Genomic DNA, 25,953 nt, shown 5'->3' with positions numbered 1-25,953 from the left:
GCATGCTCTGCTGAGGACAGCTGAGCCGTTGAGGACCCAGCCTACAGCAAAACAGGAACTGGGTAACCAACCACTTTCACTGAAGGGGTCTCAAGAACAACCTGGTTTTTTAGTGTCACGCGCCGACATGCGTTTTCCATATCTGAGTGCAGTTGTGCATCGTTGGTCACTTGCGGCAGATTTCCACGCAGGAAAGAGGCATGAGGCTTTCTGATTTTTGTCAGCCCAAACACAATCCTTAGGACACCCAGTTGACTCAGCTGTAGGAAAAAGAAATGGGCTAGCCTTTGGACTGTGGGATTTACTGTGGTGATGGAAAGAGCCAAGTCGTAAAGGAACAAAGGGGACTGATTTCAGACAGGATGGGCAGGGGAAGCTACTTACTTAGCTTTCCTAGTAAGCTAAGACCTAAAGGAAGAAAAAAAAATATATGGGAAGAGTTTCTAGGAAACTCGAACAGCATACGCAAAGACCCTTTAGTTGGCCAAGATTAGTGTTGAAAACCAAAGACAGTGACTCGGAATGAGTTTGAGAAGGTAGTTAGAATTTTTCGAGCTGGAGTGATATAGCTCAGTAGTTAACAGCTCTTGCAGTAGACTCAAGATTGGCTCTCAGTACCTACCTCAGTGGCTGACAGATGACTGTAGCTCGGCTCCAGGGATTCCAATGCCTCTGTTGTCTATGGGCACCAGCATTCGTGAACACAGACATGCGTGCGTGTACATAACTTTTAGAAAGTAAAATCTAAAAAATTCTCACTATGTAACCCTTGGCAGTCTGGAACTTGCTAAGTTGTTGAGGCTGGCCTTGAACTCTGTCTCAAGAAAACTTGTCTCAAAACAAAACAAAACAGGTTGGCCAGCAAAAGAGATGGGCAGTAACAGAGGTGGACATGTTTGTGGTGGGCTTGGGAGACAGAATAGACAGTACCTTGGATGGGTTGGACTCAGAGAGAGAGGGGAAAGACAAACCCAAGTAGGGCATCTAAATGATAGATGGTGCTGTTTCAAGACAGGCAAGGCTTAGGGTGGAGCAACAGGTCTGGACCGTAAGGACACACATCTGGGTGGCTATGGAATCCCTAATGAGAATGTCAACAAGGCAGTTTGGATATAGTCATCTCCAGCTGCAGGGAGAGATCAGGGCTAGGGACATAAATCTTAGTGTGTGGCATCTGATGATACGAAAGCTATTGAACTGGATAAATCACACAGAGGACCACAGACATGATCAAAGTGCTCCAGATCCTCAACATTTGGAGGATAGAAGGGTAGTGGCCAGAACAGATAGCCAAGGATATGGCAAACCGTGAGAAAGAGCACGCTTGGCACTAGGAGAGCAACCTTTCCAAAAACAGTGGGTGACCAACCGATTGGCATTGGTTAGATAAGAAAACCCAAAAGCAGAAACGTGCCTGGGATTGGGCAACATAGGTGACCTTGCTGCCTCTGATGAAAACAGAGCCACTGAGGCGACAGGGAAGAGGCCGCCAGAGGGAAGTGGAGACAGAATAGAGAGGGCACTCTTCCAAAAGCCCAGGCTCAGACGAAATCCCTTTTAAGGCTTTTTGCTTCCCTGCTTGTTGTGAAAGAACAAAGCTCTAAGGTTATTGTCAGCTGGCAACCTGGTGTTCCCTTCCTGTTTTGGTCACAAAGTCTACTTTGCTTCAGTTTTCAATTAGGGCTTACTAGAAAAATCATCTCCTTTGAACCCAGCATGAAGCCCGGGCATGATTGTTCTGCAAAGTTAACACTTAATGATATTGGCACACGTGAGCTTCCTGGCTATGTCCTTGCCGAGTGAGGATATCATTCTGGTGACCCTGATTTCTTGTTAGGAGTTGAAAACATCTTCCAGTCATCATAAGAACCAATTAATATTTCAAGAGAAATATTCTTCTTGTTACAACTCAGCCAAGAATCTGAGAAGCGGCTTTGAAGAGCATGCCAGCTTCTTCTGTTGCTCGTGCAGGAATAATCGAGGAAGGAGGAATTATTGTTCCCTCTGTTTTCGCTTATCTTCTACAGCCAAGCCAGGGCCCGAAGACTGTGGAATTGTTCTGCTCTATTTCCAGATCTAGGAACAGAATCTGCACTTGCCCTTGACTGACTACCCTTGGGTCTAATTCTACAACCATACCTCATACTCTCCTCCAAATGTTTTAACTCCTTTGAACTAGCTCGGTCACTCAACTATCTTTTCCTGTGTTACCTGACTACAGATGGCTTATGTGACTAATGGGAAATGATATGGGATGCCTTATGTCCAGTGACATTCCCCTTGCTTTCTCTGGATTTTTTTACTCTTGGGGAAGGCAGCCAAAAGTGAGACAATCTGTTGAGGTATGGTCTGTGGCTGTGTATTGTAATGCTAAATCCTATACCCAAAGGTGAGGCCTATGAGTGACTTCTGTTTGCAAGCTTTGGTTGTGCAAACCTTGGTCTTTGATTTAAAACTATTGGTTAAATAAAATTGGCCACAACCAAGTCCTGGAGGGGTTAGAGGTAGGAATCCCAATCTAGGGTTTCTACGCTGCCTCGATCAGTTGGTTACTGAATATGCAACCAGAAAGGAGATCTGAAGCTTCCTTCCAAGGACCAGATTCCATCTTGGGGATGAATCCTCTAATCCCAACAGAGTTACATGCCCAGCAGCCATCTTGAAACTAGTCTCCTTCGAGATCTTAAGCCAGAGCAGTTGTTAAACTCAGTAGATACAGAGTGTTTCACTGAACCTAAATTGATGGGAGTGATGTTATAATCTCCCAGACAAGTTTGTATATTTTAGGGAGGATTGTTTCAAACTCATGTATGTAACAGGTCCAGTTTAGAAAACAGAAAAATAGATGTGAAGGATCCAAGGTTGTTTGCTTGCTTGCTTGTTTTTGAGGCAGATTCTTATGGAGCCCGAGCTTGCCTTGAACTCCAGATCCTTCTACCTCCACCTCCCAAATGCTGGGATTACCGGCATGTGCTGGGTTTCAGGGGAAATCATTATTGTGAACACAAATGTGTTTTGAGATGCAGAACAGGACAGAAGATGCTGACACGGACTTGAGTAGGTCTCAAAACTGCTTTAGAATCAAAAATCCCTTAGTTTGCATTTGCCAAAACTTCTTTCCTCCCCAGATTTCAAACAAACAAACAAACAAACAAACAAATCCAATATTTTATTGAACTAGATTTCTGTGGTAAATTTAGAATAGATTTTCCAGAGGAAGACATCTTTCTTTAGTGCACCATGCTGTGAGGAAGCCTATGAAAAAAGGAAGGTGAAAATAGAGGTGCCGATGAGTGTTGCCTGCTCCAGCCATTCCCGATGAGAGTCCACACAAGTGCAAAGAAGCCATCTTGGACTTGTGGTCCAGTCAGCTCCGTGAGAAATCCCGAATTCCCAGCTGAGCCTGGTCAGTCTGAAGCACTGAGGGGGATAATGGAATGGTTGTTTGAAGGCACTACATTTCAGAGTGGTTTGTTCTGCAGCAAAATTAATCTGAGAAATGAAAGAGGGAATTGATCAGAGAAACACTAGGAATCCTTGTGAAGGCTACTGGGCTGCTGTGTGTGATGGGGCTGTTTGTCTGGCTCTGTAACTTTCTTTAACTTTGTTTCTCAAGGTCAGGGGCAGAGTAAGAGAACAGTAGGGTTTATGCACGATTTACCATAGGACATGAAAAGACAGCCAGCACCCAGGGAGTGTGATGAATAGGCATTTAATAAAGTTCAGTTTATTTGTTTGCTTCCTAACTAATTTATTTGTAGTATAGGAATTGAACTCATCCTCCCCTCCCTTCCCCCCATGTAAGGCAAACATTCCACCACCATTAAACTACACTCTTAGACTGGAGTTGATCTTAAAGGAGAATAAGAGTCCAGAATAAAGGTGTGGTTCCTCATGACTTGGCCAAAACAATGTTACCCAAGTACTTTTACTTAACAAAGGACTGTAACCACAACAGTGACCAGCAGGGATACTCCTAACAAAAGCTAATGACTGACCGAAAGCATTTCCTCCTCTCACCTCCCAATCACCTTGCTTTATGCCTAGTTATGTCTTTTCAACGTTGTACTTGCACTTGAGTGATTTCTGAGTTTTGAGACAGTGGCGCCCAATAGCACAGGGGCTTTTGAGCACAGGGGCTTGTAGCCTTTGTTCTGTGCTCCAGAGAGGCTTTTGGTGAGAGTGTATAGATGGTTTAAGAAGAAACATCAACTGGTTTTATCATTAACTTTTTCTTTGAACACGAAACAATCCTGGGCACTTTCAAAACTACCATTGGTCACTCATAGTCTTTGTTTTGTTATATGGTTTGAGGGATGGAACCTAGAGCCTAACCACTGAGCTACACCTCTCGCCCGGTGTTGCTTCACTTCGCTCTGCTTTCTTGGTCAGATCAAACCCTTGTCCTTGCTAGTTTTTTTTTTTTTTTTCCCTTTTTTTTTTTTTCCGGGGCTGAGTACCGAACCCAGGGCCTTGCGCTTACTAGGCAAGTGCTCTACTACTGAGCTAAACCCCCAACCCCCCTTGCTAGTTCTTAGTAAAAACTTTCAATGTTATGTAGTTTAGTCTAGGATCTTAGGTCACGATGAGAAAGTTCACTCTTCATGTCGTGAAGGAAAGGATGCTTTTCTTTAATACGAGTGAGGTTTCAGGAAGGACCTGAGGCTGGCAAAGAGATGTGCCTGCGAATGGAGCTGAATGACCCTAGCCTGGCCAGGTGGGTGGTCCTACTATCAGCTACGCAATAGACATTTATTTTCAGAAAACAAGGAAATGGTGCTAGGGGTGTCAGTACAGTCCCGTTGTGTTCCATTTTCCTTCCACTCACTATTTTGAAGTTGTTCTAATTGGAAAATAAACATGTGGACCCCGAGGCTCAACATTAAGTAAAAGTAGTCTCGATGTTTGCTGAATATTTCAAACTGCATAGTCACCACTCCCAAGCCACAGCAACAGCCTGGAGCCATCCAGTGTGGTAAGCAGCGTTGACTTCCCAGAACCATCCGAGTCATTTTAACAGAATCTAAGGTTTGCTATGAGAATGTGTTGCCTGGAAGGAGCAGATGGGCACGGAAGGGTTCTAGAAACCTCACCAAGTATGGACAGAACCCTGTTGACAGATGTGTGACAGAGATGAAAAGGTAAATACCTAGCTCCATCTGCAGAAGGTCTGGGGCCAAGGGTCCATTTTCACATTCCTTTAAAAGCATCAAATTAGAGGACAGCAGAATGGTGTGTTCCGGTAACCCCCTCATCCAGAAAGCTGAAACAAGAGATCACAGAGAGTTTGAGTGCTATGGATCCTAAAACCTGCCTGGGGGAAGAAGTCTGATTTCTGTGGCTCAACATCCCCTGGGTGGAAAGGAGAAGAAACAGAAGGCTGCTGGAGAGTAGCTAACACCTTAAACTTCGGAGACCTTCAACCTGAGGTATTGTTTTCTGAGCCCCAGCTGGCCATGGCTGATTCACCCAAGGTCTCCACAGCTGTGACTTGGGAAAAGCCCAGGGAAACTGAAACCAAAGACTTCGGTGCCCATGCCTTCAGTCTCAGCATGAAGCCCAAGACTCTGGACAAACCGACTTGCCTAGAGCAAGGGAGCTAGAACTAAAGCTGTTGAATACAGTCCTGATGTTCGAGGTCACCTTTTGGGTAAATATTATCCCAGAAAGTAAACGTGGTTTGAAAACTTTACAGAATGGTTAGCAAGACAAAAAGCTGTAAAGAATGGATTTTTTATTTCCTTTTCTATTTTCCGGAGCTGGGGACCGAACCCAGGGCCTTGCGCTTGCTAGGCAAGCACTCTACCACTGAGCTAAATCCCCACCCCCTAAAGAATGGATTTTAAATCTGGAATTACAGTCCAACAAATCTGTGCAAGAGACAAACCCGAGAGTCTCTCTGTTGCCTTGGCTAACCTCTAACTTGCTGTATAGACCAGGGTGGCCCAGAACTCACTGAGATCTCCCTGCCTCTGCCTCCCCAATGCTGGATTAGAGGCGTTCACCACCGTACCTGGTTCCATGGAGAACTTTGGAAAACAGATTGTCCGGCCAAAGAAACCCAGCAACTAGATGGGACATTACTTGGAGCTCATCAAAGCTACAGAATCATAAGCTGCACCTTTGGACGATCAAGTCACAATCACATCTAACCGAAAGTGCCACTGATGTTCCTACAAACTGAAGTCTGAGAAGCATTTCCCAGGGATGGTTGTGTGGTTTGAATATTTGAGTGTCTCAAGGCTCACAGGTTGAAATGCCGACTGGGAAGGTGACGGTAATAGGGGGTGCGGCTTTTGGAAAAGTACTAGATTATGAGGGGGGAGCCCTCACACTGGGATTAGTGTCTTCATAATGAGAGGCTCTTGAGAGCTATCTAGGAACCAGGAAGCAGACGTCATCGGTCAGTCAGTGCCTGGTCTTGTACTTCTCACCTCCAGAACAGTGGGGAATGACAGGAGTCACAGTTGTTCCTGAGCCAACTGGTCCACTGTCACCCAAATAGACAGGCATCAGAGTCTTCAAGGAGCTAGAACTAGCTACGGATAAGTAGCTACACTCAGAGCTCTGATAAAGGCTCACAACCTGGGAGCTTCGGGAACACAGCGCAGTCAAAGCTCCCCATTAGCAGGCCTTAGTTCAGACATTCCTTGACTCTGTTCCCCTGATTTCGGAACTGAGAGCATTGTCTGCCTAACCCATGCAAGGCCCTGGGTTTCTGTTCCCAGCACCATTTACTGGAATAACCGTGTTTTTCAAGAAGTTAATTATGTCACCCTGCCCTGGAAGTCACCTGAACACAACCCTCTTTAAATGTTTATGGCTTCCTGTTTTGTTTGTCTGTCCAGAAGCATCTTCTGGTCACGGCCTTGACTGGGGCGAGGCAGCAGGTGGAATTAGCCCTCTAACAGTAAGGGTTGGTGTTGGAAGATAAATGCCCTTAATTTTTTCTCCTCAGCTCTCTCCTCATGGCTCCAGCTTCCTGTTGCAGGAACTCTATCTTATCTAGTGGGCCAGAGACAGCTTGTAGTACTCGAGAGAGCCAATAGCTTTTTCAAAAACTTAGATAAATTGTTGTGCAGTTTGTCCTAGCACAGTGTTCAGCTATGTTGGTGGCTGGAGATGGCCGTAGGGAATATTTATACCAGGAAGATTGGCACATGCTACACGTCAGATGCTCTAATTTTCTGGAACCCATTCTTTTTTTTGAGAGTGGAAGGTAGTTCAAGACAGGGTTTTATTGTGTAGCTCTGGTTTCCTGGCTTTCTCTGTAGACCAGGCTGGCCTTAAACTCAGAAATACACTTAGTCTCTGCCTTCTAAGTGCTTGGATCAAAGGCATGTGTCACCACCACTACCACCACCACCACCACCACCACCACCACCACCACCACCACCACCACCACCTCCTGGCGGTAGAACACATTCTTAAATATGCACCACCACACCTTTGATTTACACACCTCCTTTTAGTTGTTATTATTGTTAGTTGAAACAGGGTCATACTATGTAGCCCTGGCTGGCCTGGAACTCACTTTGCAGATCAGGCTACCCTCCAATTCACAGAGATCTGGCTGCCTCAGCTTCCTTAGTGCTGGGATTAAAGGTGTGCATCGCCGCACCCAGCTATTTTCTTCCACTCAGTCTCTAGCCTACACTGGCCTGGAATCCCTATGTCCAAGCATGAGATAGATCTTCCTGCCTCTATTCCCAAATGCAGAGAGACCACAGGTGTGTATCACCACGCTGGGTTTAAAACCAACCTCACCCCCTTTCTCCCCACCCCCGCCCACTTCGTCTCTTAAGACATGTTTTGGTATGTAGCCAGACTGGCCTGGTTTCAATGATCCTCTCTCCTCAACATGTAAAATACTGAGATAACAGGTGTGTGATAACACGTCTAGTTTCAAGTTCTCTCTCTCTCTCTCTCTCTCTCTCTCTCTCTCTCTCTCTCTCTCTCTCCCCCCACCCCGTCTCTCATCCCGTGTGTGTGTGTGTGTGTGTGTGTGTGTGTGTGTGTGTGTGTGTGTGTTTGAATCTGAAATGTCACCTATAGCCCTGTGTTGTGAAGGTTTCTGACAGAAGTTTTGAATGTTGTCTCTTCTTAGGAATAGAGACTGGATGGTGCCTGGGAGTGGGCCTTTGTAGGTTATGGCTACTTGTGGTTCTTCTCCAGCTTCCTTTGCTTTCCAGACAGAGGACCAGTCCTCTGCCTCAGGCCTGCTTCAGATCCTCTGCTTCCACTATGCTTTCCCCATCATAACAGATTGTGATAGCTAATCCCAGTTGTCAATTTGACTATATCTGGAATGAACTCCAGAAACGGAGGGCCCACCTGTGATCCAGATCTTAAGGCTAGAAGGCAGCCCCCTTTGATGTGAATCTTGAGGCATACTGCCCAGGAAAAGCTTAGTCCCAGGTAAGGTGGTACAGGTCTTTAATTCTAGGACACAAGGGCAAGCAGCTCTCTGAGTTCAAGGCTAGCCTGGGGCAGAGGAAGTTCCAGATCCAGATGGTGGCACACACGTTTAATCTGGGCCACACCTTCTGCTAGAGGCCTATATGAGGACATTGGAAGAAGGAAGGCTCACTCTTCTCCTGTGTGTGCTTACTTGCCAGCACTTCTGTTGGAGCCTACTTCTTCAAGTTTCCAGCTTGTGTAGAAGACCAGCTGAAACACCTCGATTCTTGGATTTACCATCTATAGCTGCCCATCTTTGGGTTTGTTGGACTGCAGACTGTAAGTCATTCCAATAATCTCCCTTAACATATAGACACTCTATAAGTCCTGTGACTCTAAAGAACTCTACATAGACTAATACATAAGACTCTCTGAAATAGGAATCAAGACAAACTTCTCCCTCCAGTTGTTTTTAGTAGATGTTTCTATCTTAGCAACACACAAAGAAACTGGCAAGGCCCAGTGTGGTTTTATAATATGGAAAAAGGATGTCACTTGCGTGAACAGTAAAAGGGGAATGTGTGAGCTACCAGCAGCACTGAAGTGCAAACCATATTCTCCAGCTTTCAGGGCTTGTTCACGGTCTGTTTTCCACATCATGGGTCTTCTGTCTCCTTTTGACTCATGGTGGACTTGACTCGATTGTTTACAATGTCCTCTCCAAAAATACAGCTATAACTGAGGACCTCTTAGTATCTGCTATGGTCCTATAGAAGAACTATTATTTGGTTATTAAACAGCCACTACAAGGGATAGCATGATAAACAAAGTCATGATTAAAAACTGTTAATCTGGGACAGCAATAAGCAGCACATGGATTTTTGCCTCCATGATGTGGATGTTTTGAAGCTGGAATCGACATCCAGATATATTGTGTATAGTAAATTGTGTCTTCGTAATCAGACTAAAACAGCTCTAAAGTGAGAACCCCTTTTAGAGGCTGTTTTATTTATCCTCGGAATTATTTTGGATTAAAGCTGGGGAAAAACAGGCCTCATAATATGCAGAGTCGAGTTCTGAATCAATGCATAACTCAAAAAAATCTGAATTTAATGCAGCCCAGTAAGTCCACTGCCCCTCATCTAGGAAGTGTGGTGACTGAGTATTGAGCAACAGGCTCTTCAGGAAGGAAGGCCTAATCTATGTAGTATTTCCTGGGTCCCCACCCTCATCCAGGCCAAGGCTAAGGATCTCAAGCTGAGAGGGTGGATTTGAGGTTGTGGAAGTGGATCCAGTCAGTGCCTAAACTACCCTCAGAAAACCATTGCTCAGGAGTTTTGTAATTGTATTTAACATTTGTAAATAAACATTTCCTCTCCCCCCCTCTAAACCCAGAGCTTTCTTGGAGAACTCATACCTAGCATTCTTTTTTGAGTTTACATTTGATAAGAGATACTATCTTGGTTCTGTAGATCAAAAAGAAATCTGAAGGGACTGAGCAATTTATCTAAAGCCAGGCAACCAAGCAGAGTCAGCTAAGTGTTTACCTCCTTGGTATTCCTTTCTCTCTCAGTGGAGGGTTGACACCTGCCCAAGGATACTGGGGGGTGGGGGATGGGGGAGGGAGGTCACGGCCACAAGATGCCTAGTATGCAGCTGTTCTCTATCTGAAAGACAGAAGAACCACAGAGGAAATCCTAACACATGGGAGCTGAGGCAGGAGGATTACCAGGAGTCTGAAGCCAGGCTAGGTTACACAGCAAGTTCAGGCCAAAAGAGAGATTCAATTTCAACAAAACCAAAAATTGAAAATAAAAAAAAAAACATAAAGCAATATAAATTTCCTTTGTAGAAAATAAGTAATCTATCGGGAAAAACTACAAGCGGTTCTTAACCGCTAACGATCTTAGTACAGAATTCTTTTATTGCATACTATGACTTATGAAGGACTGTTAATAAATGAAACACTTTCGCTTTCCGACTTTGAGAAGTTTTGTTTATGGGGCTGGAGAGAGGGCCCCACAGTTAGGTGCTCATCAGGAGGACGCAGGTCAATTCCCAGCACCCAGGTGATCGCTTACAGCAGCCCACACATCCAGTTTTGGTAGAACTGATTCTTTTTTCCGGCTTCTGTAGGCACCAGGTACACATGTGGGCAAAACACTCATACACATAAAGTAAAAAATAATTCTTTGTGAAAAGTTCTTTTGCATATGTGTAGGTATAAATGGGGGCACATGGAAGTTAGGACAGCTTCTAGGAGTCCGTTCTCTCCTTCCTCTGCGTGGGTCTGATGGTTTAGTCCTGGTTCTCAGGTTTAGTGACAAGCCAGGCTTTACCAGCTTGACAGAGGAAAAGTAACACAGTCAAGGCTCTGGGCCTTTAACCGCACAGGGACATAACGGTATCTAACTTTCTGTGAGGACAGGGGAGAGAAATGAGTTAAACAAATTCATAAATAAATAGGAAGTGCAGATGTCCTTCTAAGTCCAGTCGGTTGTAGGATGCTCCCTTGAGCACTGCAGAAAGCTTTCTGTCCATGGGGCAGGGTATGCTTCCTTCTCCCTCCTCAGCATCAAATTACATCAGGGATGTAAAAAAGAAATACTGGAAGCAAGCAATGGGCACAGAGCCACAGTGTAGAGTAGACACATCCTTCATAAAGGAGATAGGCTCCAGTCAGATTTTAAGCGAGAGGTGGAAGGCACAGCCCTGGAGGAGGCTGGTCTTGGCTGAGCCTTAATGTGTGGAGAGTCAGAGTTGCTTGGCTTTTTAAAAAAATCTTTTCACTGTGTGACCTTGACTGGCAGGAACTAGAAAAGTAGTGCAGCTGGTCTTGAACCCTTGAACTCAGAGATCAACCTGACTGCTTTCAGAGTACTAGGATCAAAGGTGTGCACCATCATGCCTACTTTTGTTTGTTTGTTGTTTTTGAATTTCGTAGCCTTGGCTGGCCTTGAATGTATGGTAATTCTGCCTCTACCTCCTTAGTACTCAGATTACAGGCGTGCGTCATCATGCCTCACTTAGTTTCCATTTCTGATTTTGGCTTCACTGAATATATATGTGCACTATAATTTAATCTTTTAAACAAATCATAAGTGTACTCTTTGTATTAAAGAAATGAGTACTATGTATTCTGATTTTTAAGACACAAAGGGGTCTTCTAAGTGGCCCTGGCTCTCCTGGAACTGCCAGACCGGGCTCAATCTCACAAGCGATCTACCTGCTTCTGCCTCCCAAGTGAAGAGACTAAAGGTGGGAGCCACCACACCCATCCTTTTTCTGGGTTTCAAAAAGCCTAGTAGCTACATCTGGGGCAGCAAGTAAGACCTTAGAATTACATCATTACTGTCATCTGGCTCTGGGGCTCCCCGATACCCACTGGCCATTGTACATTGGGCCTTTGCACTCTACACTGAGCCCTCCCACCAGCCTTCCTACTTTGTATTTTGACAGTTTTGTCTAGGTTGGCTTAAAATTCACTGTAAGCACAGTCAGGCCTTCTTGAACTTCCAGTCTTTCTACCTCAGCCTCCAATAGCTCCACTACAACCGGGCCTGGCCCTTTTCTTGAGGACAGGGTTTAAATTCATTTTTATGCCATATGTAGTCACATAAATTGATTGACATTGATAATCCCTACTCTCTATGGTCCTTGAACAGGGAGCTAATTTGGTCTGTAGAAGGAAAATGCAGTATAGAACATAGAAACGCTCACACAGTCTAAAGCTGTGGCTCCCCTTTAACTCATCTGTACAAGGATAATCAGGGATTTGTTTCCTTAGCTTAGCATCCAAACTCAGACTGGCTGGCTCAAGCAGGAAGTATGAAATACATGATTATGGCAAGTTCACACAGCATAGTGGAGGTTCGTGTTAAGTGGTGCCATGCATTTACAGACATATTACATACATACACACACACACACACACACACCACACACACACACACACACACACACACACCACACACAGACACAGACACAGACACAGACACACACACACACACACACACACACACACACACACACACACATTTTTATTTTCCTGAGACAAGATCTCCTACAACCTGCGTCGGCCTTGAATACCTTCTTAACCAAGAATGGCCTTGAATTTCTGATTCTTGGCCACCACCTCTCAAAGTGCTAGGATTACAGGTGCCACTATTTCTGTCCAGATCCGGGAAGGAACCAGAGCAAGTCTTTAATCTCAGCACTGATGGGGTAGAAGTGAGTAACTTAACGTGAATTCTGGTCTGTGCTACATAGCAAGTTCCAAGTTAGCCAAGGTTCATAGTGAGACCCTATCTCAAGACGATTAAACAGATAAATGAGAAAGAGGAGGGAGAGGAAGAAAGACAGTAGATTAAGTAAGTCACCATTATTTTAACACTAATAGTAAAATAACGACAGCTAGAACTGACACACACTTCTGAAGTTTTTACTGTTCTCTATAGATGTTTTCATAGCTGCTCTGTACTGGGCATGATGCTGGGGTGTGATGATCTAATGTCCTAGTTCCTGCTCTGGCAGACTGATTCTAGGAGAGGTCCAGCTACAGATACGGCAGATAAACACCATGCCCTGTCATCTCTCACTTGCATTTAAGTTTTATAGATAAAATAATAAAGGAGGGGTGTGAATCTGTAAGTCAGGAGTAGACGGAGCTCAAAAACTTGGCCTCTAATCTTCTCATCAAAAACATGCACATAATTAATGCTTCACGTTTGCCAAGTTTGCCTGCTTTCCTGAGTCCAGTCCCAGCTCGCTTTGGTGTGCTGCCAGGCTGCAGTTGGCAACTGGGTATTTAAATGCAGTGCATGGTAACAGCACTCTTAAGAGTTCTTTTGTTCAAAGGCAGCGTATATCCTGAAAAAACAGTAGCTCATTTTGTGGGAAGTTGTCAGTATTTTCCATAAAGTAAAGTGGTAGCTGTTGAATCATTTAGGAACTGTTTCCCCAGAAGAGCTGGGGATTGAAGCCAGGGCCTTATGCATGTGAAGCAAACACTACTACTGAACTGTAACAGGTTTTTTTTGTTTTTTTTTCCTGAGACAAGATCTCCTATATAACCTGTATTCGCCTTGTATATACCGTTGTAGTCAGGAATGACCTTGAATTTCTGGTCCTTGGTCACGACCTCAGGTGCTGGGTATACAGGAGAGTACCACCAGATCTAACCATATTTGGTGGTGGTCTGGGGAGTAGATCCATGTTCTTGTACAAGCCTGGTAACCCTGACTTGGTCTCCAGCACTCATGTTTTCGTTTTTGTTTTGTTAAAGCCAGTTGGGTGGTTGGCATCTGTAATCCTAGTACTCCTGAGGAGAGACAGGAGGCAAAAGAAAAATGGCAGAGAGAGGTATTATGGTCAGCTAGCCTGGAGTACACGATTTAGTAGCAGAATGAAACTTGTGCTATGATACGCACCCCCCCACACACACACATCTCACACACATCTCACACACATCTCACACACATCACACACACACACACACACACACACACACACACACACACACACACAGATAAGCTAAGAAAGTGTTTTCAGATTGGCAATTATAAAATTAAAATATCAAACTCTGAGAAATGTTAAGGTACTCTATATCCTGCAGTTTCCAAAATTTATTTGTGGTACTGGGAGTTGAATCTAAGGCTTTGCATGTGCCAGGAAAGCACTCCACCACTGAGCTGTATCTCCTGAAGTCTTTAGAGACAAGCTGGGCCTGAACTTACTTTACAGCCCGGGTAAGTCTTGAACTTGTTATCTTCCTGCCTCAACCTTCCAAGTAGCTAGGATTGTGCTCTCAGGTCTGGCCAACATTGAATTCCTTGGGTTTGTTTTTTTCTTGTTTTGTTTTGAGATAGTTTTTGTTTGTTTGTTTGTTTTTTTAAATATAGTATTGGCTATCTTGGAATTTTCTATGTAGACCAGGCTGGCCTCAAGCTCACAAAGATCCTCCTGCCTCTGGAGTGCTGGAATTAAAGTGTGCTCAGCTCAGGGTTAAATGTTGAAAATGAAATTTTGTCTTTAATAGTATAACTGTGTGAATACCAAAGTGTTACTTTGATCTGTACACTTTATTTTACTTAGGAAGGAGGGACTTGTGGCTCACAGTTTGAGGGGACATAGACCTTTCTAGACAAAAGTCCCGGGCAGGTGACTCCATGGTGGCTGGGATCTGTGACGGGACTCCACCTCCCTATACATTGGCAGAACCTGCTCACCTATATCTATATACTCAAAGCCTTGTAAAGCTCTCAAGTAGACAGAGGTCATAAATGGAAGTTCTTGAGGCCATGACCTACATGATGTGTTACAGAGTACAGGCTATGATTTAGGACTCCTGGCCACCACGAGGTACACAAACCACATAACTGATATCACGGAGACAGATAAAGATGCTGATAATAAAGCTATAGTAGAAAGTGGGACAAGAGATACTTATCAGTCTTATCTTAGCCATAATAATTTTCTAGGGAAAAAATGTGCACGAAACAAGCTAATAACAGCTATACTCACCAAGGGAGAAAAACAAACTAAAACATGCACTCAAATGCAGAGATGCACAAAAAAACCAGTATTTATGACAAAAGTACAGACTCGTAATATTAAATCCAGTAAAATAGTGCCCACAGAAGGCCACTAACTCCAGTAGGAGAAATAATTGGTGGTTTGTTTCCATAAAAAGTATATTAAGTAATTCTCATGTTAAAATGCATATCAGAAGTTGAATCAAATAAAACTAATTTCAGTAATCAAAACTGGAACAGTTTTGGCATCAAACAGCCTAACCTTACCTCTAGGAAATTTGAAATTAAGAAAGTTAAGTGGGTTCCCTGGAATTCTCTGTCAAAATCCATCAGTAGCAATGAATCTTTTACTGAAGACTTATATTCACAGATGGTAACGGGCAGAACACAAATCCAGGTTGAGCTCTTAAATTGAGAACCTTTCCCATGAACACATTTTAAAAACTTACAAAATGAGCTACTGTTCTTATCCTAGACAACGGAGATTCTGGGATTACAGATCTGTATCAAGCAAGAGGATTTAGAGAGGGGCATGGGTTAGGTCTACCATCTGAACCATAAATATTCCACAAATAGTAGTTTGACTACATGGTGATTATAGGAGAATAGAGAGCTACCATAAATATTCAAAGGAAGCAGACTCTTGAAAAACTTCATCACTGAAGTATGGCTAACGGCAATTAGCAGATGAACAGCAGTGAACCTTCAATAGGAAAAGATGACTCTGTTCACTATCTAAATCTAAGTGAAACCCAATTAGAAGTTACCTAGTGGTTGATTTGATCTCGGGCTGATTTAGGGTTGAAGGAAAACAGAGAGAGAGAGAGAGGAAGGGAGGGAGGGAGGGAAGAGGGGGGTAGCTTTAGAAAGCAAAGAACAATTCTAGAGAGGAGGGTCTATTTGGTCTTTATTGATTTATTTGGAGTTTGTGACAGCAGGCTTCTAGAAGTCAACGGGAGTCTGGTCTCTATCCTACGGGGGTCCCAGGGGTTGAACTCAGATCTTCAAACTTTGTGGTCAATGCCGTTATCCACTGAGCTATGCCGGGGCCCGTGTTTTAGCTTTAAGGATTCAGTCTGCAATTGTTTTGTAAGGAAAGCAAGTTTCTAGAAAACACAGGGCTCCCTCATCTTTTTGAGACAGGCTCTCACTTTACAGCCGTGGCTGTCCTCGAACTCTCAGTTCACTTGCGCAACCTCCCCAACACTGGGATTACAGGCGCACCACCTTGACCAGCAGTGCCTCAGCTGACCCAGAGCCGCCTGGCTAAGCTCTTCGGCCACCTCAGGTTTCTGGGCCGGCCTTCCAGGAACCTGCAGCCTGCCCCCCGGCGCGCGGGCACCGATTGGCCAGGACAGAACCGGGCGTGACGTCAGGCCCCGCCCCGCCGTCCTTCGACCCGCCCCGCGGGGAGGGCTGGCAGTTTAGGGCAGCTGAAACCGGTTTGAGAGGTGACTGTGAGCTGGGCTCAGTGCTGCCACCGGTCACCTAAGGGAGCGCTGGCGAGGCGCAGACTCTCGGCTTAGTCGGCCGCGGCCCAGGCTCCCGGCGCGGCGCGGAACGGAGTGGCAGGTGAGGGGGGCCGGCGGTGCGGGCGGCGCTCACGCGGAGTGGCGGGCGGGCGAGCGGGCGGGCGGGCGGGCGGCCTGGTGTTCCGGAGTCGCAGTGCGGCTGGAGCCCGGGCTGCCACGCGGCCCCTCGGTCCTACTGAGCAGCGTGACCAGGACAGCCACGGAAATACCGGGTAGAGAATAGGGGAACAAAGAAAACGGAGGAGCTGGAGCCGAAACCCTCCTTGCCTCCCACCTCAGCCACCTCGCGCTGGCACTGGTGACTCGCGCCGTTTTGACAGCTGCTTATTTCCCCAAATTGCCTAAAAATTAGTGCCCATGAAAAGAAACTCCGGATGACAGTACAGTCGGATGGGGAGAACCCAGGGCTGCTGTGTAGCTCCTCGTTGGTGCCCTCGGTGACGTTTTAGGGCTGCGGTCCTCTTGGCATCGCCGGCTTAGAGACAGTAGCTGCCCCGTGCTACTTCATCTGTTGGGTCTTGCCAAAAGCGCGAGGTGGTGGGAGGAAACCGGGAGTTTGCCGGTTTCTAGGAATTCTCTGACTATGCAGGCAGCATGGTTGGGGCTAGTGTCCCCCACTCCCCCAACTCCTGTCCCCTGCGGCCCTGGGGCTCCTGCCCACTTTGCACTTTAAGCCGCTGCCTGTTACAGGTTTTTAACACAATAAGGAAAACTAAAACAAGCTGTCAACCCACCTCCACCCCCCAAATTGCTCAATGTTCTAGAAACAAACAGCACAAAATAAAACTGCTAAACTTCATGCAATGGCTTGTATACTGGGGATTGGGGGGATGGGAGGGTGGAAAATCAGTGTTGTAAACAGAATTTAAATCTGCAAAGAAAGATGCAGGAAATTTGGACCCAGAGAATTGGTAAACACAAAAGAAAACTGTATATTACTATTTGGTGTGTACAAAAAGTTGGTGGGTGAGTCAACTATTTGTATTTAATAAAAACGTACGATAAATACATATGAAAATAATGTCAACATGAAATGAACTGCATTTGGAAAAAAGCCCATTGCATGTCTAAAGCTGATGAAAATGTTAATTTGGTTTAAACAACACTCCTTTAGCCCTTGCTTAATGAAAAACCCATTCTTGTTTTCATGCTCGAGTAAAATATTGCCTAAAAGTATATAGAGATCTGAGAAATGGGGTCATAATGACCCCTCACCAAGATAAGCAGACATCAATGTGGCCACGTAACTATTTATTTATTTATTTATTTATTTTTGATTATAGGATAGTCTGAGGATCAAAGCTGCTAGAATCTAGGAGTGAGGAGAATTGGAAACGACTTTTTTTCCTTTGAAAAGTTTTAAAGGAAAACACAGATGTTCTTTTTAGCCAGAAATACATGCTTTAGCTAAAAATACCCTCCTTCAGTTCAGCTGTAAACTGAGTGTTCCTGTACCCTCGGTTACCTTAAATCTCCAGTATACTTCCTAAGCCGATAAACTAGTTAGGTCTGAAACTAGCTGCTAATGTTCAGCAAAAAAGGTATAAACTTTATTTTGCCAGGAGGAACTGTGAAAAGTTTTGATGTCAGTAAGTTACAGTGGCATTTAAAAACTCATGGGCCAGATAGAGGCAACAGTGCAGACTGCCTTTTTTTTTCTTTCCCCGGGTACTTAAGAGGCTGAGGCAGACTGATCTGTGAATTCAAAGTCAGCCAGGGTGTGAGACCCAGCCTCCAATAAGTAAGCAGATTAAGTTAAAATAACTGTTCAAATTCGGCTGGAAGTGCTGTGTAGTGTATGCCTTTCGACAGTACAAATTGGAGGTTGCATTGGGGGAAAAAATTACCAAAGTGGAAACAACAAACTAATAGTGTGTATGTAGTGAGGTGCTGGGTGAGCTGGCTATCTGTGTCAGCTGGGTAGGCAGTGACTAGCATATTTTACTCTTATCTTTTGTGTATCTGAAAAACCTCCTTCATCCATGGTGGGATATTTTTGTTTGTTTAGCAGAAGAAATAAAGATTGCCGAGTAGACTTTGAGAGTCGGTAGAACAGGTACTTAAACACTGCTACGGCGGTTTTGGAGGCGGTTGGGTGCCAAAGCTGTACTTCAGTCCTGCACCAAAATTTTGGCCTCTGTCCATGGTCAAGTAAGCTGCCAGCACAGTGGCTGCCCAGGCTTTCGCTTGTTACGGCATTACATTTTTGAGGGGTGGGAATTGAAGTAGATTGCTGACATATGACAATTCAAGCTTGTCTCCTGGCTGTTGTGTTTCCATGTGTGTGCCTCTATATAGTGCACTCGATGCAGCTGTTCACTGCCGACTTGTCACAGCTATCACAACTGCAGGGACGGAGAACTTGACTGTTTTCCCTTTTATTAAATAGCCAGACTGTTCATGGTTGTCTAATGCAGTAGATGTCTAGAGCTAAATTTGTACTCACTGTTGGTTCGAGTACATGGGAATGATTACATGTGACTTCGCTTACATTGACTGAATTGAATTGGTTATATAGCCAATTGATGAGTAGTTAGCTGAACAAGCAACTCTGAAGTCTTGTAGATGAAATTGCCCTTAGTTTAGACTTGTAAACACTGGGTGAAAGTTCAGATTACAGTGTAAGATTGACAGGCTGGTTAGGCTCAGCAGAAATCGAAGCTTGCTGAAAAGCCTGAGGGCCTCACTACTAAGGGCTAAATTTGATCCCCAGGACCATTCATGGTAGGAGAGAACCAACTCCTGCAAGTTGCTCTCTGACCTTCACATGTATAACTTGGTCCTCCCTCTCTTTCTCTCTCTCCTCCTCCTTTCCTCTTTTCTCACACAAAGAGAAAATTGAAGTTTGTTTTTCAGTCATGTTGTGCTGAGTTATGGGTTTAGTCTGTCTCTTAAAATTCAGTTTACTGGATAGTGGTGGTGGGCACCTCTAATCGCAGAGGTCCAGGTGGACAGATCTGAGTTTGAGACTAGCCTGACCTAATAGATTGAGCAAGGGCTACAAAGACTGTTCAGAAAACAACAAAAATTAAATTCATCAGCAATTTTAAAGCTTTTTTTGTTAGATTTAAGATTTTCTTGTTATAGTTTGGATCTGTTAAATGGAAGGTTGCAGTATCTGAATCATTTTACCTACTCAAAAGCTCTTGTATGCTCAGGGTTATACTCACAGTTTTGTGTCGCTATTTATTCTAAAGGAAGCTATTGAAGTATTCAGGTATTAGGCTAAACCACACCTGTTTCTGTAGCACAAGCTTAGGACGAATAGATCTTGTTTATTCTTAGACACAAAAAATCAAATAGGTATCTTATAAATTATTTTGCTCATGAAATTTTTTTCCTGTACAGTCTTGGGAGTTTTTACCAAACACAGAATCGCCAAATATGATAAATATGATACTGTACATTTATAAAATAACTTTCAACATTTAACACATTTATAAAGTAACATTTCAGCATTATATCTTCTAATTGATATAAATGTGACAATGGATCCATAGTTTGTAGATACTGAGCATACTCTTGATTACTTACCAGCCCTCTTTAGGTGTTATAGATCAGGTTTTTGGACCTCAGACCTATTAATTATGGAGGACTGCCCAATCAGTATGTGATGTTAGCAATACTATTGGCCTCTGTCCACTAGAGTCTATGTAAACATCCCTATTCATAAAGTGAAATGTAGCTGGTAAATTAAGGGCATGATGCTGAATAAAAGTGTGATTGGTATTCTTTTAGAGACTTGGACATCCCTGCACAAGGGTATTCTTTTTTTTTTTTTTTTTTTTTTTTTAAGATTTATTTATTGCATATGAGTACACTGTAGCTATCTTCAGACACACCAGAAGAGGGCATCAGATCTCATTACAGATGGTTGTGAGCCACCATGTGGTTGCTGGGATTTGAACTCAGGACCTCTGGAAGAGCAGTCGGTGCTCTTAACCACTGAGCCATCTCTCCAGCCCCACAAGGGTATTCTTGGGGTAATCGTTTGAGTAGTTATGTAAAATGTATCAGCACATAAAGACTGTGTTCTTAGTTTAAACTTAGTAACAATCTTGAGCTGTATGTGTCTGTGCATATGTGTGTATTTTTTTTTTTTTTCTTTTTTTCGGATCTGGGGGCCGAACCCAGAGCCTTGCGCTTGCTAGGCAAGCGCTCTACCACTGAGCTAAATCCCCAACCCATATGTGTGTATTTTAAAGTAGTTTCCTGCCTTCACTCTCCTTTTTTAAGGTGGGCTGAGGTACACAGGCTTGGCTAAGTCTGGAGGTTGGGGAGAAAAATTAGAAGATACAAATAAAAAGGCAGAGGACCTCAGTGTTAGAAGTGTGAATTTCTGAAAATAAAATCTGGAGTGAGGAAGAATGTTTGCCTTCATTATCTCATAGTACAGAGAAGAGATTAGAAGCCAGGACAGCTGTGTGATTTTGAATGATGTTGATAACTGAAAAGAATGCTGTGGCCATAAGAACATCAGATTAAGTTTTTTTTGTAACAGTTGGTAGTTGAGACTAAGTTTAAAGAATTTTAATATGCTGATCCTATAAAAAAATCTGAAAAGACTTAATTTTGAGGGAGGATTTGTATGGGTAACCAGTTACATTGTATATTAGAAATAGTTTCAGATCCTCATTGCCCCACAAAGCAAGTTTGTTGCTTTTATGTTACTCAAGCAGAAGTCTCTACTTGAGCTTTTTCTATCTGTGGGGTCCTTTCACCCTTACCTGGCTCTGGCTAAGAAAAAATATGTTGACTTAGCACAGCTGCTTATCAGAACAGAAAGTATGTGCCAAGCACAAGAGAATCTTGACTCCCTAAAAGTAAAAAGTTTGGATACATTTGCTTTGCAATATTTTTGGTATATACTTTCTTGTATTTTTGGGAAGTATGTAACAAAACCATGAGTTTTACTGCATACTTAATGCAACCAAGTGTATATAAGGAGTTTGGAATGACTACTTGAATGTTTTATTTGTGTCTTTTTTTTTTAACCTTTTTTCTTATCAGAGTTCTTTTTTTTTTTTTAAAGATGAAGGCATAAAGTTGGGAGAAAAGGCACTAGGAGGAGTTGGAATGAGTGGTATAGATATGATCAAATTGTATAAACATTTAAGATTTTTAAAGAATTATTATTTTAAAAGTTAGTCATCAAATATCTTTTGAGACAAGGTCTCTATTTACTTTTGGCTGTCCTGGAACTCAGAGATCCTCCTACCTTTGCTTTCTGAGAGCTGGAATTATAAGTGTGCACCAATTAAATTGGGGTTTTTTGTTTGTTTGTTTTTTGTTTTGAGACAAAATTTCTCTTTGTAGCCCTGGCTGTCTTGGAACTTGCTCTGTAGACCAGGCTGTCTCAGCCTCCTGCCCTTAAAGGCATGAGCCACTACCACCCAACCAGTAAAATATTTTAAAAAAAATTATTTAAGTGTATGTGGAGAGCACAGGTCAGGGGACAACTTTCAGAAATTGGCTTTCTTCCACTTTTACTGTAGACCTGGGGATTGAGAGCTTGGGTCAACAGGCTTGGTAGCAAGTGCATTTGCTCTCTGAGTTACCCTCTGTGTCATTGCATTCATTGCTTTTTCTGTTAAGACAGTGACTCATGCATTGTAAGCTGGTTTCCAACTCACTGTATAGTATGGGTAACTTTGAACTTCTGTCAGTGCCCCCATGCTAGGTTTATGTGGTGCTAGGGGCTGAACCCAGGGCATTGTGTGTGTTAGATAAACGCTATCAGTGAATTATACTCCTAACTCCATTGTGTACTGATGCTAAAATAACTTTGTTTTTATTCAGTTAGTAAACAGTTTTCTTTTCTTTCCTAGCAGAAATCTTAAATAATTCCATCAGAATGACACCTTCTCAGGTCACCTTTGAAATAAGAGGAACTCTTTTACCAGGTAAAGTAGACATTTTTTTTCTTTGCCAGATGTTTTTAAAATTAATCATTTGAAAAGCCCCCCTTCCCAACATGTATGGGTGTTTTGTCTGCATATATGTGTGTGTATGTATCTCCTGTAGAATTCAGAAGAGGGTGTCAGATGATCTGTATGTCCTTAGGATTGTTGTGAGCTAATGCTCCAGAACCTTCTCCCTTCTTTGTCATATCTGCCCCAGGAATGTCCGTTTTGGGATTCTAACTAAGCATTGTCCATCAGTGTTCTTTCTTTTCAAGTGATACCTGTGCTCGCTCTTATTGGCACCCACATAAAAGAATCCAGCAGCCTGAATGGTTTTCTGCCTCACAGATCATGCCAATGTGGTGCAGTCCTGTGTTTGCCTTTTCTTTCCAAAGACCTTGCCTTTTAAAATGTTAATTGTCTGTCTCTTTTTAAGACAGGGTCTTACTTTATTCCTGGCTAGCCTGAGACTCTTGTCAACCACAGAAATCTGATGTCAGGGCTACCAGTTCTCTACCACCTGAAGCCTGATACCTTATTTTCTACCACACCCGTGTACATCTGTTGGTTCAACCACACCCCCTCTTGGGCCCAATTTTCAAATGAAAATTTTAGATGAAATTACCTGGTCTTGTCTGTCATACACATACTTAGAATACAGCAAATTCAAGCGTGCACCCACCCCTCATGGTATCATATTTTATTGCTAAAGAAAACTGAACTTTTTGCACAGAGATGGTATTTTGTTTGCATGACAAAGGGGATTTGTGCTACTGTAAGAAATTGAAATATTTGGCTAAAATTGACTTATTTGCTACTTGAATTTTCTTTTAGCTTCATTTTTCTGTTGTCAAAGTACTGTGAAATAATTGGTGTAAGGTATATACCAAACACTACCACCTGGGTGTTAGTTAGTCTTGCTGTTTGCTATGCTCTGCTTATATTGGCTGCCTTTCAGTTCCTCAGATCTGCTGGTTCTCTCCCTGATTCCTATTTTGAGAATTTTTTTCCCCAAATCCTGTTTTCCTTTGCCTGGATCTGTGTTCTTTCACTCACCATTATCACCGTTATCAAGGTGAGGAAGGTGAGAGGGCCTCTGAGAAATTTCCTTAGGTTCTGGCACTGTTTTTGTAGATCTTCTAAAGATTTTCAAATTGCTTAAGTAATTTGCCCTGTGACAAGTGCTAAGCTTTATGAGAACATGATCATGTCTTGGTGCTGAATTCTTGCACCTAGCACAGAGCATGGGACAGGTTAGAGTAAATGTGTTCATTCTGTTTAGCTAATGCTTGTAGCAGCCACTACAGTTGTGTGTGCTTGTGCACATACTTTATGTGCAGCCAGAAAACCTAGTACAGCTTTACTCCAGTAGAATTCTTCAGGTGATAATTGCCCGTTATTAGCTGATGTGCAGCTTCTCACTGCTCACTTTGGTCTTATAGATTGCCTTCTGGAGGGACTACAGAGTCTTGTACTCTTTGGGGGGTGGGCAGGGTCAGATATTCCCAAAGTGCTGTAGTAAAAATTAATTGGTTTCTACATCACCTTTGAATATTCTTTTCCTAAATAAAAGACACAAAACCTTTATAATCAGCCTTTTTAGCACTATTCTATTTTTGTCTTTTGTTGTCAATAACCCTGAGATATAACTTGCCATGTTCCATCTGGGCCACTCTTCCTACTCCAACTGGTCAGCCCTCATGACCATATTCTCATGTTCTGCGTACCCCATGCTGTCTTCCTTCTTCTCTCCTACCTACAGACCCCAAGCCTGGGAACTGAAGCTCTAAAGCTCTGCCTCTCTTCTATAGGCTATAGATATTAATAGTTTTAAATTAAGGAGCACAACAAAAGCTAGTAAACATGAGTGAGAATTCACTCATAGGCAGTTAGACCTTTGGGTACAGAATTTAACATTACAATATGACGTAACAGACCAAAGTTCAACACAATCCCCCTCTCCTCCCCACCATCTTTTATTGTCTAAATAAAAAGGCTCTTTTTCTTAAAATAAGAGTTACATTCAAAAAGTTCAGTTTGCTTGTGTTTGGCAACTCAGGAGAAAGTATTCTATTATCTATCCTATCCTGGTGAGTTCAGAGTTTTATAGCGAAATTTTCTATCCTAATTTCTATTACTATCCTAAAGACATCTTCTTGGACTTAAAACATCTTCTTAAATCCTAAACAACTTAAATTTTCTAGTAAGACTGACTATCTAGTCTTCAACCCCATCGGATACCTGAGACTGAATAAATATTACCTCAGTGTGCAGGAAATGCAGATGCACAATGTCCAAAATGACAGATAATTGACTGCCAGGACAGTCCCCAAAATATGAAAATATATCATCTTCAGCCTCTGGCCCAGAATATCTGATGGACCTTTTGTGAAGCAGGAATTATGAAGAACTTGTTCACCCTGTCGTGGGAGAGCTTCTTCCCTGCATCTGTTTTTACAGATTTTTGTCTGTAGATGGAGGCAGGGTGTTTTCTTTGTGTAGTGGCTAGCTTATCACAAATGACACCATCTCCAGTTGCAGGTCACTTGATGCTGATCATCATCTTCCAGGTTGAATGGGGTGCTGCCAGGGGCTGACATGTCTCGATGCTCCCCCCCAAAAAAGCCTTAAATTAATACATACATCTTTAAATGCCATATTTTGTGAATCTCAGGTTTTTAAAGGCCGTCTATTCTATATCTGAACAAGCAGATGTTTTCCTCCAACTACGTATCATCTGTTAGCCCAGGATGTATATTTTTGTGATAATCCAGACTAGTATCTAACATGAACATGAATTTGCATTTCTTAACCATCCCTAATAGTTTGTAATACTATCTATTAAAAGGACTGGGACTAAACCTTGTAATTTTAAATGAATTGCACATAGATAATACCTTAGATAATGAGTTTAAACACACACACATTATGTTGTAACAGTTAATCTTAAATTTTTATATCCATATACAAACGTTTATACCAGTAAAAATCTTAAACCTGTGTTAATATACAGTAATCCATATCAATATAATCAAAAACTGTTACTTGAGAATAGCAATAACTCTAAGTTCAATAATCTACCCCCTTATTCTATTATTTCTATATGATAATTCTATGTGTGCTGGGATTAGGTATAGGTAGTAGAGAATCAAGGCTTTGTACATGCTACAGACAGTTCTCATGCTTCCACTGCTCCTATGCTCTACTCTTTGAGAGAATTGTGAGCAGGCAGTTTAAGTTAGCAGCTGAGGACATCAGGCAGATGAACTGACCAGAGTTAGCTAAGAGTAGCTACCTTTGCAGACAGGAAGGCACTCAGTTTAAGGGAGGGGAATGATGCCCATGGCTAGATGAGAAGGGAGATGGAGAAGTAGAGGAAGGTGTTGTAGGAGACTCCTCAACAAGTTAATTGTCTAATTCTTAGATGTCTTTAGTAGTCCAGTGTTAGCACTGGGAGGTAGAAACAGATGGATCTCTGTGATTCAGGGTCAGCCTGGTTTGCAGTGCCAGATTAGCCAGAGCTGCGTAGTGAGATCCTGCCTACAAAAACACCACTCTCCTATGAAGAGATCGTATCCAATCACT

The 25,953-nt window shown here is 43.0% G+C and overlaps 1 protein-coding gene and 1 long non-coding RNA gene across 17 annotated transcripts in view; one reads left to right on the top strand and one right to left on the bottom strand.

Moving 5' to 3' along the window:
* Positions 1-3,155: 3,155 nt before the first annotated feature.
* The window catches only part of LOC120101670 (uncharacterized), a 95,268-nt gene continuing 72,470 nt past the window's right edge, over positions 3,156-25,953 (bottom strand). For all 3 annotated transcript variants that reach the window (XR_015684623.1, XR_015684624.1, XR_015684626.1), the window contains 2 exons: positions 5,150-5,263; positions 3,156-3,492 (listed from right to left, as the gene is read on the bottom strand). This is a non-coding gene — a long non-coding RNA (uncharacterized LOC120101670). The remainder of the gene's footprint in view (positions 3,493-5,149; positions 5,264-25,953) is intronic.
* Positions 16,387-25,953, top strand: part of Gpcpd1 (glycerophosphocholine phosphodiesterase 1) — a 44,729-nt gene continuing 35,162 nt past the window's right edge. For 7 of the 14 annotated variants that reach the window (XR_015683200.1, XM_087653350.1, XM_087653348.1 and 4 more), the window contains exons 1-2: positions 16,387-16,505; positions 22,297-22,368. Coding sequence is in view for 6 of the 14 variants with exons in the window: in XM_087653345.1 (XP_087509471.1) it covers positions 22,320-22,368 (49 nt within the window). In the remaining 8 variants the exon portion in view is untranslated. 14 annotated transcript variants of the gene reach the window in all.

This window comes from Rattus norvegicus, chromosome 3 (genome assembly GCF_021556685.1).
Source record: "Rattus norvegicus strain SHRSP/BbbUtx chromosome 3, alternate assembly SHRSP_T2T, whole genome shotgun sequence".
NCBI classification, from domain to species: domain Eukaryota; kingdom Metazoa; phylum Chordata; class Mammalia; order Rodentia; family Muridae; genus Rattus; species Rattus norvegicus.
Note: the sequence above shows the minus strand (reverse complement) of the source record. Positions and strands in the feature narration are given on the sequence as shown.